Source organism: Mus caroli, chromosome 13 (assembly GCF_900094665.2).
Source record: "Mus caroli chromosome 13, CAROLI_EIJ_v1.1, whole genome shotgun sequence".
NCBI lineage: Eukaryota > Metazoa > Chordata > Mammalia > Rodentia > Muridae > Mus > Mus caroli.
The window spans coordinates 78472868-78497474 of NC_034582.1; the positions used below are offsets into that span (position 1 = coordinate 78472868).

The 24607-nt window shown below is 39.0% G+C and overlaps 1 protein-coding gene across 4 annotated transcripts in view; it reads left to right on the top strand.

The window, feature by feature from the left end:
* The first annotated feature begins 1004 nt into the window (after positions 1–1004).
* The window catches only part of Tmem161b (transmembrane protein 161B), a 70576-nt gene continuing 46973 nt past the window's right edge, over positions 1005–24607 (top strand). For 2 of the 4 annotated variants that reach the window (XM_021179990.2, XM_029468325.1), the window contains exon 1: positions 1042–1180. Coding sequence is in view for 2 of the 4 variants with exons in the window: in XM_029468324.1 (XP_029324184.1) it covers positions 1038–1180 (143 nt within the window). In the remaining 2 variants the exon portion in view is untranslated. Of the gene's footprint in view, positions 1181–24607 lie in introns of all 4 variants that reach the window. The other 2 variants (XM_029468324.1, XM_021179988.2) reach the window with 2 other exon arrangements.

The window sequence follows — 24607 nt, forward strand, 5'->3', positions numbered from 1 at the left end:
ATCCCCCCATTAAAAATTAACATAATATATAAACTTTGTTTCTGTATCCTTTTGAAACAGCACCAATCTAATTTCTCTAGGTAGCTCAGAATTGTTTCCCAGGGTCCTTGGGCCAGTTAGAGGTTGAACATCATAGCTGCTTTATAGTTGCAAGTTTGTGCAACCTTGACTGCTGAAGATGAATTTCCTCCCCAGTTCTGACTCCACAAGAGAACCACATTATGGTAAAAGGTATCTCACGGAGAAGGGTGAGATAAGCATGTTTCCATAAGGATCGTTAAACTGTGTGATAATTTCTGGGTCAAAGATGCTCTGTGTCCTTATTTCAAACTTACCTCTATGGTTAACCCTCATCACAATAAAAAGGCAAGTTCACTGGTACAGATTTGGAAGGAGGGAGGTGTCATAAAGCATAAATGTGTGTGTATGTATGTATATGAGAATGTTGTAAGGCCCTTTCTGTTCATATTGGTATTAAGTAGGTTGGAAATGTCCATACTGAATTTTCTTCTTAGCTCCTCTGCTCTTTTTGTAGATATCCTCTGGTTTGAGCTGGCGTCTGTGAAGAGCAAAGAACTTCTAAGGGTCACATTTCATTGACCTAAGAGAGGAAGGTGCTTGGACAGCATGAATTAACTGAGATTCCACGGTACTGCGTAAGGAAAGCGGACAGAAAGGAGGCTGGCTAAACAATTTCTGAATGATCTCAGCATGAATACAGCCTAGAAGGTTCTTTACCCTCACTAAACCGTCAGAGTACGACGGCTACACCCACCCAGCTGATCCCTGCAGCAGCACAAACCGACCCCAGCGCCCGCGAAAAGTACCGCACCTACCTAGGAATCCTGCGGGCATTCCGCCCCGCCCCGCCACGCCCACCTACCTGTGCGCCTGCGCCCCTGCGTTCTCAAGGTCAGCCCCGCCCCTCGCCTTAGCCTCACACCCACGGAAGTAGCTTTAGAGAACGCCTTGCGTCTCCTCCTCTCTGCGTGGCGTGGGGTCGCTGGCGGTCCGGAGAGGGAGGAACTTCCTGTCCCATGCGGGCAGGACTTCCGGCCGAGCCGGAAGACCTTTCCCTTCGCGGTTTCGAGAGCTCCGTTTTGCAGAACCTGAAGGGGAGATTCTGGACGGTCCCGGGGACTCTAGACTGTCTGTCCCACGACCTGTTCTTGGCGTTATGGTGAGTCTTGTGAGGATCAGAGTGACAACCTCAGGAGGAAAGGACAGGGAGGTTAGTCTGTGAAAGGAGCCGGTTGATGTCCCTGCTGGGAATGGAACCTGCTGGAGCGTTGGGATGAACCGCTGGCAGGACCCCAACCTTCCCAGAGTGCGCACGGCCGCCGCCGGGGTTCCAGTCAGCCGAGGGACCTGTGGGGTTGGAGAGGGGCGGGTCTGTCGGAGTACCCAGTCTAAGGAGCCTGCCCTCGCGTGTGTCCTGTGGCGCCCGGTGGCCCACTGTTGACCTTGCTCTACCCACCACGTTGTCCCTGCCACCTTTTCCCGCCGCAGGCTTTTGGCTGAGAATTTAAGGACGCAGCAGTGCCTTTTTGCACGCTCTCCTGTCTCCTTGGAGACAAGCAACGCCGAGGCACTTAAGACAAAATTGGCTTCTCTTAACACTCAACTATAGCAGAACTGAAAAATCAATGTCACTTTTAAAGAAAATGTCCAGGTTGAGTCCCAACAGATTTAACTTGAAAGGAAAATTTGTAATTTCTTATTGTAAATCTCTATCGAAGTAGGGAGCACAGCCTCAGCCATATTATTTGCAAGTGTCTTAAAGGTTAGGTGAGAAGGATACGTAAACATAGAAAGAACCTGGTGTGAGAGATTGGAGGGAAAGGAGTAACCGAAGAGTGTTTTACCGTGAGGCCAGTCATTCTCAGAGTTCTCTGCTGTTTTAGTCTGAAAGGACAAAGTTCAGGGACTTGTACAAAGAACGTCTTAATCAACTGTAGATAAGAAGCAATGGGTGCTGACTGATCACACAGTTCAGAAGTTAATTGATGGAATGAATGGGATTTCGAAACATCTAAGTTAGGCTTTATTGGGGGACTATGAGAGGAAGGCAGGTGGTTGTGTAGGGGCTGGTGACTGCAGTCAACTACTTTCTGGAACATAAAAGAATTTTTAAAAGATAGTTGCTATTTCCAAAGTCCTAGGGTTCTGGTAAAGTTGAACAGGCAATCAGCCACATGAAAGATTTCAAACCATCTGCAGAGACTTCTATCTTGGGTTCAAGCTTTAGTTGACTATGCTGCTGCCTTTTTATGTAGACCAGACTGCCCTCTGATTCAGAGATCTGTCTGCCTCTGCTTCCCAAGTGCTGGGATCAAAGGCATATGCCACCACTCCCAGTTTGGCCATGCCCCCTTTTTTCAGGGTTAATATTGCCAGTTTTAGCTGTTTTGTATGACTTACTAGAGAAAAAAAAACAAAACAAAACAACAACAACAAAAAACCTGGTTTCAGTTGCAAACTACCAGGTTACTTCTTTCTTTTAATGTTTTTGTTTGTTTGTTTGTTTGTTTTAGTGTTTTGAACCTCTGAATAGTATGGCTTAGATTCCTTAAGAGAGTTCTGTTTTCATTTGGGATCATGAAATTAGAGAGGGAACATTAGCACTAGAAGGAATTCAAGTCTAGCAACCTCCCCATCTCTTCCAATTTTACAGAAGGAAGAATGTGGAGTTTAGAAGCAGGCAGTGTTATACCTGAGGTGAGGTCTAATAAACTTGGTCTTGTCTAGAAAGTTGGCGATAGTATCTACATAAAATGATTAAATCCATGATAGTCACATAGAAGCCGAATTAGAATGTGTCCTCTGCATTCTGAGATCCACAGAACCATTCTGGCAGCTCGAAGGAAGTAGATATGTTTTCAGCTAATCTCATGGTGACACTTCACAATGTGGGGCCTGGTTGTCTCCATTGTGACATTGATCTGTCTTGTTTTTGAGTTAGTTACTTGACTAAAGTTAAAGTTGTTCACCGCTATGAAGTTGGTGTTTGTGTATGGAGTTGCTGTCATTGCTTGGAATCCTTAAAAAATAAAGCAAGGATGGTCGGAATTTAGGTTGACCTTGGTTGAATTAACAGTTAAGTTGTGAACCATACAGTGAGAAGAACACTCACTAGACATGAACTCTCAAGACCCAGGTTCTATCCATTAGTTTACTTACATAAATTTGGTAAGAGTTTGAACTCTTTGAGAAGTTCTAAATTCCTGGCAAAAGTAGATTTGGCTTTTAGTCATCTTCTGATTCTTTACATTCAGTGACTTAGAACCTTATTTCATGACAAATACAAGTTTCAGATTAAGATTTAATCTGGTACAGAGACTTGATGTACCAGGATTGAGGGATATTCTGGGGGCCCCACCTGCTTGGGGTGGGGGTAGGGGTCAGGGGAAGGATCGTGGGAGGGAGCCAGTGAGTGGGATGTAAAGTGAATAAGTAAAAGAGAAAAACAGAGCAAAAAAAGATTTAATATGGTTCCCTTGCTCTTTTAGTTCCTTTAAAAGCATCATTCATATATATTCACACACACACACACACAAACACACACACATACATCATTTGGGTAGTCTGAGAATCCTTGTCTTTATATTAGGCCAGGTATTTCATGTCTTATAAATGCTACCCCACAGTGGATACTTTGGATTTACTGATGTTTAATTGGTTATAAATTTATTCTGCCCGCTCATTCTCTGATCTGGTTTTGTAGCCCCAAACTTCATAGATGTGCTGTGTATATCAGGTTCTTGTATTGTGAGCAAAGGACAATAGGCTTGTGATGTAGACCAAAAATACTGAACTAAATTATTTGCTTTCAGTATGTGAAAATATTTGGTAGAAAACATAACTGCAAGTGTTTTAATTCTGTTCCACTTTCTGTTGTGATGAAAATCTTGCATTGGTATTGATTTATGAGAGAACAGTAGCACAATTAGAGCAACATTTTGAGTTACAGATCCCTGGTGGCTTGTTTAGTCAATGTAGCAGTTTAATAATTTGCTGCTGTTAATTGTGGGGAGACAGAAAGCTTTGCTATAGCAGAGTTGGTGAGGAGCGGTGCTGGGAAGAAATAATGTGCTATGTGATATGAGAGAAACACACACAGTACACTTAGAGAGTACCGACCAGTGAATTGATTGTAAACTGAGGGAGTCAAGGAATAGCTGACATCTAGTGAACTTGTGACGAGTGTTGGATACTTAAGTTTCCTTAAGAATGCCTGGGCATGGTGGTGCATGCCTGAAATCCCAGCATGGGATCTGTGAGTCCAAGGCCAGTCTGGTATACAGTGAATTCTGTACTACTCAGGAAAAAAAAAAAAATTACCTATGATTCTTGGTTTAAAAAAAAAATGTGTATTTGGATCCTATTTTGAGTAGTAAAAGTTTTGAATCTTTGCATGCTTGTTTTTGGAAACAGGTTCTTAATTCAGTAGCTCAGGCTAGCCTTGAACTCCCTGCTTTCCTGCTTCAGCCTCCCAAATGCTGGGGTTATTGTATGAGCTATCATTCCCAACTCAAAAATTTATTTTTAATAAATTCTGTAGTTAAGTCTGAAACAAGTGGTCTTCAAGCCATTCTTAAAGGAAAATGGAAAACTAAGAACTGGAGTGTATTTATTGGAAGTTCTTTTGCATTTGAGTGAAAGACAATCCTTTTGAGGATTCTTTTTTTTTTTTCTTTTTCCAATTTTTTATTAGGTATTTTCTTCATTTACATTTCAAATGCTATCCCGAAAGTCCCCTATACCCTCCCCCCCACACTCCCCTATCCACCCACTCCCACTTCTTGGCCCTGGCATTCCCCTGTATTGGGGCATATAAAGTTTGCAAGACCAGGGGGCCTCTCTTCCATATGATGGCCAACTAGGCCATCTTCTGATACATATGCAGCTAAAGACACAAGTTCTGGGGGTACTGGTTAGTTCATATTGTTGTTCCACCTATAGGGTTGCAGACCCCTTCAGCTCCTTGGCTACTTTCTCTAGCTCCTTCATTGAGGGCCCTGTGTTCCATCCAATAGCTGACTGTGAGCATCCACTTCTGTGTTTGCCAGGCATGTCAGCAAGATTTTGCTGAAAGGATCCTGATATAGCTGTCTCTTGTGAGCCTTTTAAGGATTCTAAGGAGGTTTTAACATTGAATGTAGTAGCAGAGATCTGAGTTTCTTCTCAAGTTTTCTGATTTCTCTTTCCTGCGATTCTTTGCTCTTTGTCTTCCGAGAGGCCTAGTCAATCTATGTTAGAGCCTTGTGTTTCTTCAGTTACTATTTTGGTTAAGGTTGTGCCTGAGCACCTTTGCAGAAACAAACATTTGTAAACTACCTTCTGCTTTTTTTGCTTGTTTGACTATTTTCATTGCTAATGACTTAGTATGGTTTTATTCACAGTTCTGGTTCAAGTTAGAGAGACTTCATCTAGTTGATAGCTTTGCTGACAGTGAAATGTTTCAGCAAATGGCAAGTGAATGAGTGAAGAAGTATCCTCTGAAATAATAGGGCTTTTTAAACGGTTGTCTGGTAAAACAAAGGGTATAGTCATTTTAGCCAAACCAACAAAATACTCACTTCACAAGGACTTTTGTTTTGTGTTTGTTTGTTTCACATAATTCCAGAGCAGATAGGATAGTAAACTATGGCTTGTCCTCTCTGAAACTCGCACTGGGGTTTAACTTCCAATGACTTAGGAGGGTAGAAACTTCACCTAACTCATGTTTCAGGGTATTGCCATTGGGATGTGATAAATTCCACAAGATCATCAAAGTAGAGTTCCTATAGTCACATAGGTGGTGGAAAATGAACCTGGTTCCTATGGAAAAATAGCCACTGCTCATAACTGCTGAGCCATCTCTCCAAGCCATAAAGATTATTTTTTTAAAGAGGAACTTTTGATTAGGTTTAGATTGTGTGCACGAGTTTCTGTTGTTCTACATGCCTCTCCATTATCTGTAACTTTTACGAGTGATATGTATCTTTAATTTTTTTAAAAAATATATTTTCATTCATTGAGAATTTTATATTGTATTTTGATCACATTATATGTGGGTTTGAATGAATAGGTTTTTTTTTTTTATGTACACCCATCATTATGGTATAAGTGTATTTTAACTCCCCTGAAATCATTCTTCCTCTTTCCCTTCCTCAGGCAACCACTGATCTTTTTTCACTATAATCAAGGGTTTCCAGGATATTATATAATTGGAACCATGCAAATTTAAAACCCTTGTGGATTGGCTTATTCTTCTTTGTAATATTGAAGTTCCTCTACCCTGGTCTTTGTGTCTTGATAGTTTTCTTCTTCCTTTCCTCTTGTGTTTCCTACCCTCCTCCTTCATTTATTCTAAGACAGAGCCAGGACCTATACTTGCCAGTCAGTGGTACTTGGATTGCAGGGAATGTGCTGTGTGACAAAACTTGTCCTGGGGAGATGCAACACAAATGTCTTCTCATCCAGATAGGGAACCTATGACAGACCTAAGTAAGATACCACTGAAGTCCACTTGATGTGTGCTGTAGGGTAACTTAAAAGAATATGGGTAAGGGATTACTTACAGCAGCAGAAATGACACAGACATCTATATCACTGAGCCCTCCCCTTACCCACTCCACCCAACACATACCTAGCACAGGTGACAGCTCACAAAGCTGGGAACCATGAGCACACTGGACAGCCTAAAGGTAGCTCAACAGGCTGGAGAGTGTTCTTTCCAGGTGCCTCCACTGGTCGAAACCTCTTCCAGGCAGCTTGGCTGCCTTCTCCTTCCAGTCAGCTTTCATGGTCTTAAGTTTTCTTTGCAGCTCTGAGTCGTCTTCTCAGCCTGGTTTCCTTCTGTCTGAGGGTAACTCTCAGCTTTTATTGCTTACTCTGGCAGGGAAGGCACTAGGGAATCTGATTAGTTTCAGGATCTTACTGAAGCTATTTTAAGTTGTTTACCTTCATATTTAAAAAAGCTTTCCTTTTTGGATGGAATGATTCCATCTCTAAGGGAACTATTAACCAACCAGGAGGACCTCTGTGGGACAGGAAAGCTATGCATCAGAGAGCTGGTCTAGAGCAAGAGTGAAGTCAAGACAGGTTGTGATCAACTTACTTTCTTATCTCATACAGTAGGCAGTCTCCTTCCTGTGAAACAGATCACCTAGAGAGGGTGGGCCTAACTCAATTAAAATACATTTTCTTAGGAAACATTAAAATTGTTCCTTCCTCCCCTTAATCTTATACTTTACTCTCTTCCTACTTTCTCTCATGCTGGGATTGGTGTGTGTCACCATGTCTAGCTATATCTTCTTAGACCATTATTTAAATATTTCACTTTATTTTGGATGCTGATATAAAATACTGCTAGCCAGGCAGTGGTGTGCCATCACGCCCAGCTAAGAAAAGTTTTTAAAAGTTAAAGACTTAAAGCACTATAGATGAATAAAAATTGAATTTTGCTTCTTATCAGTAACTATAATACCTAAGAGTATTTTTAGCAGTTTAAATACTATGAAGTAGTTGAATTCTGAGGTTTTGTTTTGTTTTAACTTCAGTTGTACAGATGGAGGCACAAAATTAGAGCAACAGTGTAAATTCCTTAGTACTTATTTTGCTTCAACTATATCTAGTTAAAACATTCCTTCAAAGCAGAGTATTAATCATTTAGGTGTGGGCATGGACTTGACATAATGCTGATGAATGAGGAGGGATTGCCGAAGAGAAGCTGTGAACTGGAGTTCCTTAGTTACTGAAAGCGTTTTCTCTCATACTTGTTCTAAGCATGTGGCACACTCACCCATTTCTTCTTCCCAGGGTTCTAGCAATTGTCTCTCTCCTCCTCTTTGCACTTGTGATGACTTCTGAAACTTGGCTACCAAATGAGCTATAAAATAACTGTAATCTCTTAGAGAAACTTGCCTCCCTTTCATAAGGTCAGCAGACACAAAGACCATTTCTCCATGTTTTGATCACTGACTGTTTAATTAGTACAGATATTTTTTTAGAGGAAAAATAGAATATTTTGATAAAGGATTTGTCATCTCAAGGTCATGCTCAACAACATCCAGTTGAGTTACAAGAGACGTCACGTTAGAAACCATTTTAAGTACATTTACAATTTTATGTTGGGCCACATCCATAGTTATCCTGCAGTACATGCCATGGGTTGGTAGTGATAGTATCTCTGCAGCAAAATCTCAGGAATGGAGAGGTCTGGATTGTGAGGAAATGTGGTTAGTCTGAGGGGGCACTGGGAAGGGGAAAAGAAACCTTTGTTCAGTGCAACTGGCATATCTACAGGAACCGTTAGCATGTTGTTCTGCTGTGTTTTATGCATATTTTGTTGTAGATTGTCAGTGGTTGATACCTACCATGAATACTTAGCACAATCAGGTTTTCATTTTACTTCGTTTTGCCAATGCTGAGGGAAGGGTTTGACATTGAGTTACAACCTGTGTTTACTTTTTAAAGTAAACTTCACATTTTTATCTCTGCGATAAATAGGAACTTTTAAATATAATAATCTCAGTCATTCAAATTATGTTTGTCCTTGGCACCATGCTGTGCTCAACTGATGTTGTGTTATCTTTGTTTTCTGACTGCTGCTGTTTGCTCTACTGCTTGGGAAAGCCATGTGTCACCTTCTGCTTCCTTTCACTGAAGGGAAGTCATGATGGAAGATGCTTTTCCACCAAAGCCATAACTTCATTAATGTTTTTATCATTCCAGAAGACTTCAACAATATTTATGATTATAAGTGATTAATTATAAATGGTTCTTATTCTTGCAGCTTGTGACGTTGTCTGTGTAAACAGATTTATTTTGTCACTAACACCATTCTTTTCTGTTTAGCCTTATTCAAAAGGAAAACCGTTTGATTTTTGATTTTTGCCACATTGTTTTGCCAATTAGTCCAGGTTAGTATGGAATTCACTCTGTACTTCCTGCTGTCTCAAACTCTTGATCCCTCTGCCACAGGCTTCCAACAGGTATATGCTACCATGCCTAGCTAAGTTTTGCACTTATTGTTCTTAAAAATTGTCTTATGCTCTTTAATGGAAATAAAAGTAGAAGACTTGGCAACTGGATTTTGGAAGTAATTGGTCAGTATTTTTCTGACTATTAGAAACACATAGGAAAAAACCTGAGACATTCAATATACTGTAGAATATGATCTTGAAACATTTTAGTATGAAATTCTTTTCTAGTATAATTTTAACAATGCTTATTGAGTCCTTGAATTTTATCTTTACAATTTGTTTATTAGTCATTTTTACTAAAAGTGTCTGTGGTCTTCATTTCTTATATCCTCTTTCCCTCTTCTTCCATGTGGATCTCTGAGCGCCCTGAAATGTAATGCTGTAGGTCAGGCTGGTCTTGATCCTGTTGTCCTGATAAAATCACCCAAGTGCTTAGTGTTACTAATACCCTCAAATGCTTTTGTTTCATTATTTTCCCAGTGCTAAGTGATATCCCCAACTCCTTTCTCTTAATAACCACTGATTAGAAAAAAATACTGTATCATTTAAAAATAAATATCCCCAAGTCATTTAAAGAGAGAATTTACTAAGTTTCTGCAATAGAATTCAAAAACCAGACAAATAAACAAAAACAAGACTGTAAGATTCATTAAGTCCTAAGTCTCTAGAGATAAATAGAATTTTTGAAAAGTTAAGTGCCTGTGTTTATGTGTACTGTAACAGGTGCACCTGCCATGGTATGGAGTGTGTGGAGCTCTGAAGATTGCTTGGACTTAAGGTTTTTTTACCATGGGGGTCCGGGGTATCCAACTCAGATCCTCAGGCTTGGCAGTAAAGGCCTTAATACTCTATAAGCATGTCAGTCACCATGGAGATCTTGTCTGTCTGTCTGTCTGTCTGTCTATTTTAAAGCACTAATTTGCAATGAGACTGTTGAGTAGTGGACTGAGTCTCCTACTTTACATTAATTTGCAAATCTTAGTTTCCTTTTAAACTTCTTATAAATTGTAGCTCATTTTATCACTTTTTTGCACAGGACCATTATTTATTAGATGAAAATTCCATATCAGAGACTTTGCTGATGCTATCAAAGTGTTAAATTTTCAAATACTATTTGTTTATTTGTTAATTTGGTTAATTGGGATTTGAGATATCATTTCCCCCTTATTTTAGAGATAGGAAATGAGAGAGAGCTTTTCTAATTGTTGTGTTGCTAGTAACAAAACTATGTACTCTAGTGTGTTCACTTATTCAGTGCATTAAAATATTCACCATGAGTGCATTTAAGGAATAGTTAACTGTACAGATATATACCTAAAGTTTCTTGGCTTTTGTATTTATAACTGAATTTTTATTTTAAATTTGCTTTATGAATCATTACTACTGTGCTTAACATGGTTGTAAAATATAGCTTGTATAAATGAAAGTATTTGTAACACAAATAGCCACTACTTTAAATTGAGATGACTATGGTATGCCTTGTCTTTGGAGGCACAGAGAGCATGGTATATTGGCTTTCCTGGTAAGAGGTACTCCTTTTCATAAAGAAACAGGACTTTTCTTTATGTTACAGTTCAGTGCTTCATACAGTGCCTGTAATTAAACAGTCGGGCAAGTTTATCCTTTGTCCTTTATTTCATCAAGGAGTAAGTATTAACTTTGTGGTATTAAAACTACTGTGATAACTTCCAGGAAGTGGAGGTTGGAGTGAGGTGGAAGAAATGAGAACAGTTTTTGAGTAAGTCATGTCTTAGCTAGAGATGAAGTGACTAACATCTTCTAAGATACTTGGTTCATTGGCAATGCTTTTATGAGTACAGTATTGCTTTATAAGCGGTATTGCATAATTTATTCAACTGCTATAACTGAAAAATTATCTTTTAAATAAACAACTATTAATTTCAACACCAGTATGCTAGAGTAGTGTATAACTTGTACTTAATTAGCATGTATCCTTCTCTTTGCGATGTTTTCAACACCAGTATGCTAGAATAGTTTATAAATTGTATTTCATTACCATGTATCCTTATCTTTGCTGTTTTTTTAATCTCGTTTGCTTTATCAACTTATTTTGAAGAATAAGTCTTTTGTTATTTCTTAATTTAATCAGTTCTTCTAGATGTCTTTATTATTATCTTTACCAAAAACTATAGACCTGATGGGTTTGAATACAATTGCATGTATTCTGTTGCATCATAGGTTTAATTCTAAAGAAAATTACCTTGTATTTAGGCATTTTCTTGAGAATTTGTACTTTTAAGCATAACTTTTAATAATTTTTAAAAAATGTTTTGTTACTGGGGGCTGGAGAGATGGTTCAGTGGTTGAGAACACTGACTATTCTTCAAAGGATGTGGGTTTGGTTCCCAGCACCCACTTGGCAGCTCAGACCTGTCTGTAACTCCAGATCCAGGGAATCTGACACCCTCACACAGACATAAAAACAGGCAAAACACCAGCGCACATAAAATAAATAAATCTTTTAAAAAATAGTATTGTGTTACTATTTAAAAATGATGTATGTGTTTGTATGTGGATGGGTATGTTCCCATGAGCTCAGGTTCTTAAAGAAGCCAGAAGTGCTAAATGCCTTTGGAGCAGGACTACTGGCCAGTTGTAAGCTTCTTGGAAAGGATCTCAGAACAGAACTGAGGTCCGCCATGAGAGCAGCATGCACTCTGCTATCTGCCCCTTGCTCCTGGGAGGTAGAATTAAAGGTTTGGACTGTTAGTATGTGCGCTTAATTGTTGAGGTATCTCTCCAATCCAGCACTTCAGTTTTAAAATATATTCACCTTTTTCCTGAGTTAGGAAAATAGCAGTAAAATTTGTGTATATACTTTTTGTTTTAAAGAAATTAAAAAGTATTTTGTTAATGAAGCATCGATACTAGCAAACTAAAGAGTTCTGCAAACAATTCAGCTAAATATTTTTTTCAGTGGTTAAGAACACTGAATGTTCTTCCAGAGGACCTGGGTGAATTCCCAGCACCCACATGGCAGCTCCCAACTGTCTCTAAGATCTGACACCCTCACCCAGACATACATGCTGGCAGAAAACCAATGTACATACAAATAAAAATAAAAAAAAATTGTCCTTTGGGTTCAACTCATAGTTGATACAATGGTTCTCTTTTTAGGAATAAATTGAACATTAAGATGTAGTTATTTTATAGCAGAAGATAGTTCACTATCTATTATTTGATTGAATTCATAAATCATTCAATGAATCAGTATTAAATATTGACTGCTGAACTTAATGTTTTAGCTGCTTTTTATAATTATGGAAAGAGCATTTATTTGGGGGAGACACTTGTGTTACTGAGGTCAGAGGATAGTTCATGAGAGTAGTCTCTCCTTCAGGGATTGAATTTAGGTGATAAGGCTTAGTTAGCTACAAGCACCTTTACACACGGAGCCATTTTGCCAGCCCTCTTTAGCTGCTTTACTACAAAATTCTTTCATTAATGTCATTTACTATAAAAGCCTTGTTTTGAAAAATCCAGTTTACTGTGCCTCTAAAGGCTGCTCTAGGCAGGAATAGCTCATACCCAATTCTGTGGTACTGGAAATGGCTCCTGAGAATGACTTCTTGTCTGTTTATGGTTGTTTTATGTTACTTTTTCCAGTTTGGAATTGTAGAGGATTTCTCTTTGGATTAAGTCTAAACTGTTCTTAATCCCTTGACCTATTAAAGCAACTATTCTAATGTTTGACTTCTTAAAGCATCCATCTTCAAAGCTTCAGTTTAGGGCTGTTATCATTCACCTGTGTGATTTTTGTTTTTATCAGTTTTCCCCTTAATTTTCTAACCCTTCTTTTAATGCCATTGATTTTGATGATAACCCTAGTATTTATTTTATGACTTGTTTTTCTCACTTTCAGAGAACCTGTTGGTTGCATGACTGTTCTTCAAGGACATCTCAAATGCTGCCTGGTGTAATATTTGGCTATTGATAAGCTATTTTATCTTGGGTCTATAAAGGTTCTAAATCCTGATAATTCATTTGTCTGATAATGTACCTAAGCTTGTTGTCACTTAGGCAGACTTACAGTCACTTGGATAATGATCCATGCAATACCTATGTTCTGCTTTTAACCAGAATTCTCTTAAATTGGAAGTACTCCCTCCTTCTATAGCTTACTTACTATGCCCGAGCTAATTTGAAATCTCTGAAAAAAAAAAAAATCCAAGGAGTTTTTCAACTACCTGGTACTAGCAAACTTATCTAGAATCTTGGCACCTTTTATCTGGTTTATCCTGACCTGGTTCATATTACCTGTGATGACCACAGTTTTCACACTTAACATAGTCCTTACTTATACTTCCACTCAAAGGACAAAGACCTAAAGATACACTTTTTTATGCCTTGGGTCTAATCTTACCCATAAATGGTAACATTTAATCTGCCTCTTTTGCTATACGTGTGTGTGTGTGTGTGTGTGTGTGTGTGTGTGTGTGTGTGGTTGCTTGTGGGTTTTTGGTTTTGTTTATTTGAACTATTTTTGATTGCTTATTGAAAATAGATTCTTTTCTCATATAGTATATCTTGATTACACTTTCCTCATCCTCTACTCCTCGAGGTGCCCTCCCCCTTCCTCCCCTTCCCGACCCATTTCCTTTTCTGTCTGCTATAGTATATACACAGAGGAACAGATGTAGGCCCTGTGCTTGCTGCTTCATTCTCTGTGAGTTCATATGAGCCTTGCTCAGTTGATTCAGAGGACCTTGTTCTCCTGGTGTCCTCCATATCTCCCATCCACCAATCTTCCTTCTCCCTTAAATTCTTTCTACCCTTCGTCTGCAGGGTCCCTGAGTCAGGTTCTAAAGTCTCTCTCTGTGTAACACCTGGCTCTGGGTCTCTAATTATTCTGTTGAGGAAGCACCTCTGATGTTTAAGGCGCGCGCCATCTATGCATATAGCAGAATATCATTAGGAGTTATTTTATTGCTACTTTTTTTTTTCTTTAGACCAGTAGTGTTTGGTTTTCTAGATGTCTGAGCTATCTAGTCTCTGGTTCTTGATCATCCAGACAGCGTTGGGTATGAATTCTGTCTTGAGGATGCAGCCTTAAGTCAAATCAGCATTGGTTGACTACTCCTTTAAGTTCTTTGCTACTATTGCCCTAGCGTATCTTGCAGGCATTATAGGTCACAGGTTTTGTGGCTTGATTAGCGTTTACATTTCTCGTTGGAAGCCTGCAGAGTACCTTACCACACAAAAGACACTGGAACTTGTGGGTGAGGCTGCCATGTAGGCTCTACCTCCACTTCTCCATGTTCTTTGAATTGGGTGGAAGTTGTCCTTGGCAATGGGGCCCTGGAGTCAGTTTGCAGAGGGGAAGCTATTATCTTAGTAACAGCCTGGATTGTTTGGGGATGTCTTTGGTACCCCACTGGCCAACAGTTCATTTGAATGCCACCTAGTCCCAGTACTGGAAGACTCCTTTAGTGATAAGATGGCCAATTGGCACTCGTTTGTTGCAGGAAAACCAAAAAAAGAACCGGCACGTTCCAGGGCTTGTGCCGGCAACTCTGCTCTGGCGGCCTGGCTGGCCATGCACTGGTAGGGAATGGCAGACCTGTTTTTATCTCATGCAGACTCTCCACCTAGCTCGCTAGGTTCCCACTGGCGGGTCGTTAACACTTCAGCCCCATGCTTCAATACTTCCACAGCCTTTGAGGTGCACATCAGGCAAACCCAGACTTTGATGCTGCACCTTTTCTCTTGTACCCAGTCAAGTTGCTGCGAGAAACACCACACAAACTTAGTTCAGAAACAGTGATAACTCAATATCTGGGCGCAACAACTAGAATCCTAATCTTGTAAGCTATATTAAATCTAATTTCTCCGGTGATATAAGCTGGGAGACACTAGTAGCTACATCTTGTCCTGACAATATCCCTGTCCAAAGGGACCCCCTCTCTCTCTTCCTCTCCCCAACCCGGAAGTCCTTCCTGCTCTCCAAGTGATTGGCTCCTTTTTATTAGGGGATTGGTTCACAAGAAGTCACCTGAGTACTTGACTCACTCCTTGTTTGGAGAGTGGAATTAGTATCAAAATAAAAGCAGCAAATTCTAGCTGTCTCTCTCTCTCTACATTCTCATCCTCAACCCTGTCTCCTTGCCCCCTCCTCCCTGATGCTGCCATTTGCATTCTGCCCTACTCTCAGTCTACCCATAAAATCTATTTCTTCCTCCTAGGGAGATGCATATGCCCCCTCTTGTCCCATATATGTGTGATATGATTGATATAGATTTTTATCTTAGATATTTATTTAATGGCCAATAACCACATATAAGTGAATACATGCCATATTTACATTTCAGGGTCTGGGCTGCCTTACTCAGGATGATTTTTTTTTCTACTTCCATCCATTTGTCTGTAAATTTCATGATGTCAATATTTTTTGTATTTTACTTTATTTTTATTGTTTTAGCAGCTGAGTAATACTCCATTCTTCTTTAGGGGACATCTAGGTTTTTTCCAATTTCTGTCTGTTCTTAGCAGAACAGCAATGAACATGTTTTAGCAAGTGTCCTTGTGGTAGGCTGAAACATCCTTTGGGTATATGTAGTTGGGTCTTCAGGTAAATTGATTCCAACTTGATTCCAACTTTCTAAGGAAACAATATATTGCTTTCCATAGTGGCTGTACATGTTTGGATTCTTATCAGCAATAGATGTATGTTAGCCTTGCTCCACATCCTTGTCAGCATGAACTGTCACTTGTGTTATTAATCTTAGCCATTCTGACAGGTGTGAGATAGAATCTCAAAATAGTATTGATTTGCATTTCCCTGATGACTAAGGATTTTGAACATTCTATTTAAATGTTTCTTAGCCATTTGATTTTCCTCTTTTGAGAATTCTGTTTAGATCTGTACCCCATTTTTAAATTGTGTTATTTGATTTCTTGATACCTAGTTTCTTGAGTTCTTCATATAATTTGGATATTATCCCTCTATCAGTGTGGAATTAGTAAAAATATTTTGATTCTGTAGGCTGCTGCTTTTTCGGTTTGCTGTGTCCTTTGCCTTACAAAAGCTTTTCAGTTTCATGATGTCCCATTTATAAATTGTAGATCTTAGTGCCTGTGCTATCAGTGTTTTCTCTGCCATTACGTTCAAGGCCATTCCCCACTTTGTTTTATATAAGGTTCAAAGTATCTAATGTTTTGTTAAAGATTGCTGTCTTTTTTTTTTTCTAGTGTGCATTTCTGGCTTCTTTATCAAAAATCAGGTGCCCATTGGTGTGTGGTTTTATGTCCGGGTCTTCTATTTGACTCCATCCATCAATTTGTCTGGTTTTATGCCGGTTTCATGCAGATTTTTATTACTATAACTGTGTAGTACAGCTTGAAGTTAGGAGTGGTGAAAGTGCTGTTCCCCTGTGTCTTTCACAGTCCTTTGTCATTTGTGTGTACAATGACCACTGATTTTAGTTAATCTTGTATCCTGTTACTTTGCTGAAAGTAGATATCAGCTGTAGGAGTTCCCTGGTAGAGTTTTTAGAGTCATTTATGTGTTGTCATATCATCACCAAATAAAAATACTTTACTTCTTTCAAACTTGTATCCCCTTGATCTTCAGTTGTCTTACTGCTCTAGCTAAGGTACTGCATTGAATGGGTATGGAGAGAGTAGGCAACCTGTTTTGTTCCTTATTTTAGTGGAATTGATTTGAATTTCTCTCTAATTTGATTATTGGCTATGGGCTTGCTTTGAACTGCCTTTTATATTTAGGTATGTCCTTTATATCCCTAATCTCAGGACATTTATCATTAAGGATGTATTTTGTTAAAGGATTTTTGTGCATCTAATTAGTTAGATGGTGGTGGGTTGTTGTTGTTGTTTTTTTTTTTTTTTAATTTGTTCATGTGGTGGATTGCATTTATTGATTTTCATACATTAAACCATTCCTGCATCTCTGGGATAAAGCCTACTTGATAGTAGTGGATGTTCATTTTGATGTGTCTTGGATTTAGTTTACAAATATTTTTTTATTATTTCTACAACTATGTTCATAAGGGAAACTGGTCTGTAATTCTCTTCTTTTGTTTGTAGTTTTGGTGACTGCAGTCTCATAATGTGAATGGGCAATGTTCTCTTAGTTTGTGGAATAATTTGAGGGATATTGCTGTTAACTTTTTTTTTTTTTTAAGTCTAGTGGAATTCTGTGCTAAAACCATCTGGCTGTTTGTTTTTTTTTTTTTGCTTGGGAGACTTTTAGTGACTGCTTCTATTTTAATAGGGGTTATAGGTCTTTTATATTGATTATCTGATCTTGATTTAACTTTGGTAAGTGGTTATAGAGAAAATTATCCATTTCTTTTTAGATTTTGTAACTTGGTTGAGTGCAGGTTTTTTAGGTATGTCCTAAATTCTCTGGCTTTCCTTGGTGTCTATGGCTATGTCCCTCTTTTCATTTCTGACTTTGTTCTCTCTCTGCCTTTTGGTTAATTTGGATAAAGCTTTGTTGATCTTATTAATTTTTCTCAGAACAAACTATGTTTTATTGATTTGTTTCTGTTTTATTGATTTCAGCCCTGAGTTCATTTCTTCCCATCTACTCCTTTTGGGTGTTTCAGGGCTTTCAGGTGTGCTATTAAGTTGCTGGTATGAGATTTCTTCAGCATTTGTTGTTGTTCCTTTGGTTTTTTTGTTTTGTTTTTTTTTTTTAAATGTAGGTGCTTAGTGCTTTGTTCTAGCCTCTTAGAACTGCATTCATTATGTCCCATAAAATCATATATACTGTGTATTTATTTTCGTTGAATTCTAGAAAGTTTAATTTTTCATTTCTGTCTTTACCCATTCAGTAGAGAGTTGTTCAGTTTCTATGAGTTTGTAAGCTTACTGTTGCTTCTGTTACTGTTGGTATCCAGCTTTAATCTGTGGTGGCCTGACTGCATACAGAGAGTTATTTCAGTTTCTTGTGTCTGCTGAAACTTGTTTATGTCTGCAAATGTAGTTGATGTTGGAGAAAGTTCCAGGAGGTACTAAGAAGGTTTATTCTTTCGTTTGGATGGAATGTTCTGTAGATACCTATTAGGTCCATTTGATTGATAATGTTTGTTGGTTCCATTATTTCTGTTTACTTTTTTGTGTGGATGACCGATACATTGGTGAGAGTGGGGTACTGAAGTTTTTCACTATCAGTGTGTAAGGGTCATTGTGTGGTTTAAACTGTAGTAGTCTTTCTTTAACAAAGTTGAATGCCCTTGTGTTTGAGGCATAGATGCTAAGGACTTAAATGTCTCTTTGGTAGGTTTTTTTTCTCTAATGAGTAAGTAATGTCCTTACCTATATCTTCTGATTGGATTTGTTTTGAAGTCTGTTTTGATAGATATTCAAATAGCTACTCCACCTTGCTTCTTAGGTACATTTGCTTAGAATATTTTTTCTAGCCCTGAGGTAGTATCTGTCATTGATGTTCAGTGTGTTTCTTGGATGCAGTAGAAGTCTGGATCCTGTTTTCACTTCCATTTTGTTAGTCTGTGTCTTTGTACTGGGGAATTGAGACTATTGATACTGAAAGATATCATTGATCTTTGGTTCTTGGTTCCTTTTATTTTCCTGGTGGCAGTGTTTGTGTGCCTGTGTGTGTGTGTGTGTGTGTATTTGTGCATATGCTTCCGTATGCTTCTCTTTTGATTTTGCTGGTGTTTCTTCCCTGCGTTTTCATGGGTATAGTTAACTTTAGTTTGGAGTTTTCCTTCTAGCACTCTCTGTAGGGGTGGATTTGTAGATATATAGTGTTTAAATTTGGATTTGTCATGGAATATCTTATTTTTCCTTCAATGGTGACTGAAATTTTTGCAGGGTATAATAGTCTGGGCTGGCATCTGTGGTCTCTTCTAGTCTGCAGCATATCTGTCTAGGACTTTCTGGCTTTTCCTTTCTAATTGGTCGTCCCTTATATGTTACTTGATCTTTTCCCCTTGCAGTTATTAATATTCTTGTAGTATGTTTGATTATTATGTGGCAAAGAGGCTATTCCCTGCCCCTAGACAAGGCTTCTCTGGGTAACAGTCCTAGCTGTCGTGGTATTGGTTTTGTAGGTCGGGCTGACCTTGAAGTCTCAGAGATCTGCCTGCCTTCCTAAGTGCTGGGATTAGAGGTCTGTGCTACCATTCCCTGCCTCAAGGTGACTTTCTTTTCTGATCCAATCTGTTTGGTATTTTATGCTTCTTATATCTCTATTAGATATCAACGTTAGGTTAGGAGAATTTCTACTATAATTTTGTGATAAACATTTTCTGAACTTTTGAGCTGGTATTCTTCTCCTCCCTCTATTCCTATTATTCTTAGGTTTGATCTTTTCATAGTGTTGCAGGTTTCCTGGCTGCTTTGTTTCAGGAGGTTTTTTTGGATTTAACATTTTCTTTGACTGGTGTAATCCATTTCATCTGTCATATCTTCAACACCTGCGATTCTCTCTTCTATCTCTTATATTCTGTTCATGAAGCTTGCCCCTGTAGTTCCTGTTGGAATTCCTACATTTTTTTTCTAGCATTTCTTCGTTTTGTTTTTTCTTTTCTTATTCTATTTCTATATTCTGGTCTTAAACAGTTTTATTCATATTATCACGCTGTTTCTTTGTGTTTTCCTGTATTTCTCTAAGGGTTTATTCATTACCTCTTTAAGGACCTCTTTCATCTTCATATAGTTGGTGTTAAGTTCTTTTTCTTGTGCTTCAGTTATGCTGGGATATTGGGGTCATGCTGTGGTAGGATAACTGTTCTAGTGGAAATATGTTGTCCTGGTTATTCTTATGTTTTTAAGTTGGTGTCTAGGCATCTGGAAATGGTTTGATTATAGGCCTAAGTGCTGATTTCTGGATTTGTCTTTGTGAGTGTGATGCTGAGGTGTTCCTGGTAGGAAGTTTTCTATGGATGTGATAGTTGTGACCATTGTGGGTACCAGATAAAATGTGTTTCTGGGTATTGGGGGCTGACACATAGGAATAGGGGTAGGCTAGGGGTGTAAGGGGATCCATAGGAGGGAGAACAGAAGGTTCAATAATTGCTTTTTTTGTCTATTTGGATTGGCAATGGGAGTGGGGGACAGTCAGTGAAGAGAGGTCACCCAAGAGGGTATGCTATAGTGCTGGGAATGAGACTAGGGGTTAGAAAAGGGAAGATGCCTGCTTAGAGTTTGGGGCAGGGCTAAAGCAACAAATGGGGAGAGGGAAGGTCTGTAGGATCCACAGGGGATGCAGGCAGAGGAGGAAAGAAAGAAAGCTTTAGCAGGCATTCTCTTGCAGAGCTGGGGATGAGGCTGGAATACCAGACCTGCAGGGATTCTGTATGGTTTTCTGGCTTGTGGTGGGTTAGCAAGGGGTACCTGCTGAAGTTGGGGGCTGAAGTACAGTGCTGAGTTGGGGTAGACAGGTTACAAGGGAAAGATTGGAAGCAGGGGCAGGGAGAGCTGCCATGGGTGTTTTGCTGAAGAGCTGGGCTTGAGATTCAGGGATTGGATTTAGAGGGGGAGGGAAGTGGTGAAGGTTGGCTTATCTGTTTCCCTGCCTCTCAGCTCTCAGCTCTCCTGTTCCCAGTGAACGCCTACTTTGGAGGCTAGGAGAGTGGGATGGATGATTGGGAGAAAGAAGGTTTGGTGAGAAGATCTTTGTGATTCATTGGGGATGGGGTCAGAGAGAAAACGGGAGACCAAATTTTCTGCTACAGAGCTGGGGATGAGACTGGTGGATTGGAGAAGGAGAGGTGTGGGTCCACTGTCAGCCTACTTGAGCGGAGTGGCTCTTGAGTGAATCAGATGTCATTCCTTGAACCAGACTTTCCCAGACCACTTTTGTAGACTTAATTATTCCCTAAACTTGGAGGATTACTGTCTTAGTTAGGGTTTTACTGCTGTGAACATACACCACGACCAAGGCAAGTCTTATAAAAAACAACATTTAATTGGGGCTGGCTTACAGGTTCAGAGGTTCAGTCCATTATCATCAAGGTGGCAGCATGGCAGTAACCAGGCAGGCATGGCACAGGCAGAGCTGAGAGTTCTACATCTTCATCCAAAGGCTGCTAGTGGAAGACTGACTTCCAGGCAACTGGGGTGAGGATCTTAAGCCCACATCCACAGTGACACACCTACTCCAACCAGATCACACCGATTCCAACAAGGCCTTGCCTCCAAATGGTGCTACTCCCTGGTCCAAGAACATACAAACCATCACAGTTACTTAACATTGGACAATGTTATTTGTTTTAAGATTTATCACCTTTTATTTGCATGTGGTGGTGAAGGAAGGGTTAGCATTTCAGTATGAAATTAACATACAATGCAAGAAATATTATATCCTTTTACATTGAACTTAGCTATAGTTTTTTCTTTTGGCCTTTGTAGTCGAGAGTATAGTCATATCAATTGTATCTATGAGTCAAAAGCAGTAATGTTTCATTTGTTTTTTATATAAAGAGAAGACAAGTCTGCGTTATCAGTTGTAAGTCTGAAGAAAAACAAGTAAAACATGTATTCATAACTATTTGGGGTTGAATGTATTTTACATACTATAAAGGTCTACTGCATATGAGTTTTTCATCAGTCTTAAGCATTTCCTGAGTGAAATGTCCTTCAGTGGTACTTGCTGTTTTCTGTGCTAAACTCACCAACTAGCCTGTTCTTTTGGTTACTAGTGTAACTTACACATTAAAACAGTAATTGAATGGGTCCTTAGTAAACGTAATGCATTATCTTCTTGCTAGCTTCCATTTTCCTGTAAATGAAGTCATAGCACTCACTCTTACAAACGTGAGTTTCATCAGTGTGCCTCAAGCAGATTGACTATGCTTACCACATCAGTAAACAGGTATTTTCTGCAAAGCTGAGGCTGTACTCAAGTGTCCTTGGGTAGCTTCTCTGAGGCTTGCCACCTGCTTCTTGAGATTCTTTCAGTCTACCACTTTGTTATATAGTGTTAGCCACACCAAAGGGAACTTCTCAACATACCATGAGCCCTCCTCAGTTGTAGTCTCCTGTATTCAGGCATACTCAGTTTTATTTTCATCTGGAATGGTCTCTCTCTGTCCATACCTCTTGGTTTTAACTGCCTTTTCTCTCTCTCTCTCTCTCTCTCTCTCTCTTTTTTTGTATTAGAACTTCTTTTTGAGTAAGCAGATTACTAACGAGTCTAATTCTGTATATGCTCATTGCCCTATTTCTGACTACTTAGACTTCCAAAATGTTATTTTTAATCAAACAGAATATGAGAGTTAAATACTTGCCATGTTAGAAGTTTTGTTGCCATGACAAAATACCTGATATGATTAAATACAAAAGCATTTTAAAGATTTTACAGTGTTAAAATTGGTTCATGCCAACTATTCCCTTGTTTCTGACAGTGTGCTGAGGCAGGAGAGTATTTGCCATTTTGAGAAGACAGTAAGGCAGATGGGAAAGGGATAGGAACAAATTGTACCTTTTAAAGAAACATCCTTAAGGGATTTCTTTCCTCTCATCCATGCCTATCCACCTTTTAGTTCCTACCATTTCCCAGTAATGCCATCAAATTATATGACCCCATCACTGAATGACCCCTTCATTATTTAGGCTAAATTATATCACCTTTCAGTGAGATCAGCCACCTGGAGATGACTCCTTTTTAGGGAATATTTAATATTCAACCTAATGTGTTTTAAAGGTTCTTGGTGATCAGAACTTTGGGAACACATTCTCTCTCTCTCTCTCTCTCTCTCTCTCTCTCTCTCTCTCTCTTCTTTCATATTTATGCTTGTCATTTAGCCTGGAATTTTCCTTGTTTGTGAAATTTCAATTTCCATCTTAGGTTTCCCCATTTCTATGAAACTTTCATATCCAGTTTTTCAATTTCTGTAGCACTTCCTTATACTGTGCAAATTTGTGCCCAAATGTTATCTTGGATTATAAATTTTGTTAATACTGAATCTTTATAATTTCATTCATTCGGCTGTCACATGCTGTACTTGCTGTCAAAACGATTCTAAATGATATTGCTCTGAGTGATGGAGGTGTAACTGTCAATAAAAACAGGTTTTTGTGCTAAGTTCCTGGTCACAGCTAGCAAGTTATCAGCTTATGCATATTAGAGAGTTGGTTTTTTTTTTTTTTTTTTTTTTTGAGATTTGTTTGTTTTGAAATATGTTTCCTGTGTAGCCCAGGGAGGATACCAACTTTTTGTAGCCTCACCTAAAAAAAAAAGAAAAACGAAAAAGAAGGAAGACCTTGCAGTTTTCCTGCTTTTGTTTCCTGAGATTATGTCACCATAACCAGCATATGTCACCATAACCAGCAGGACAGCATATTTTTGCTTTTTAGATTTATTTCTGTGATGGTATAATTTGTTTTATAGTGCTTTGTTATTGTTTGAAATTAATTAAATTATCACTATGCGACAAACACAGATGTAAATAGTTCCTGCCACTGAAATAAGAGACTCTGCTGTCCTGTTTCCTTCTTGAACTTCAGGTCCTCTTCTCTCCTTTGAGCCATTGGCTTAGTGCTGCTGATCTTTTCCATATTTGCTCTTGGTCTCCAGAAGAGTTTTCTTAACTACTCACCATGGCCTACCACATTTCATAGTATTATAGCCTTAAGTTTAAATTTTAAGTCAGATAGTCTCACCTCTTGATATCTGGTTTTGGCCTTCCATCTTTCCCATTCAGCAGTTAGCACTTTTGATTGACCACGCTACTGCCTCTTGAATACTGCCTCTTGAATTGACCTTCCATAGTGACCTGTCATAGTTTTGTTCTCAACTTCTTTCCCCTTTGTTGTATTGCCATAGAATGCTCATCTTTTCATCACTTTTTAATAGAATATGTAACTCTCATCTAAAAGGTGTCTTATTAATCAGGGTTTCTATTCCTGCACAAACATCATGATCAAGAAGCAAGTTGGGGAGGAAATGGTTTATTCAGCTTACACTTTCCACATTGCTGTTCATCACCAGTGGAAATCAGAAGTGGAACTCAAGCAGGTCAGGAATCAGGAGCTGATGCAGAGGCCATGGAGGGATGTTCCTTACTGGCTTGGCTTGCTTCCCCTGGCTTGCTCAGCTTGCTTTCTTATAGAACCCAAGACTACCAGCCCAGAGATGGTACCACCCACAAGGGGTCCTCAACCCTTGATCACTAATTGAGAAAATGCCTTACAGCTGGATCTCATGGAGGCATTTCCTTACCTGAAGCTCCTTTCTCTGTGATAACTCCAGCCTGTGTCAAGTTGACACAAAGCCAGTACATAAAGTCTGTGTCAAGTTGACACAAAGCCAGTACATAAAGTATGTGCTAACTGCTCATTAGAGGTCAAGACCACACACATTTTCTTGCCTCTAGTGTTCTAAAGCACCATGCAGTGGCTTGTTCCTGAATATATGTTAATTAAGTGATCTCAGTAGACTTTAGTAGAAGAATCATTAAATTTGAAATTAGGTACCTGGGTTCAATGTAAGTCCATAACCAAGTACTGTATGATTTAGGTCATTTAAATTGTTTTCCTTTGTTAATTGTCTAGAGGTTTGTTAAGTGCCTAAAGTGTGAATTCTTAAGTGTTGTATTACTCTAGGTTGAAATGATGTTTTCTGTTCTTTAGGAGTAAAATGCTGTTCACATGTTTAAGAAATCTGTAAGGAGTATAACTTTCTTTCA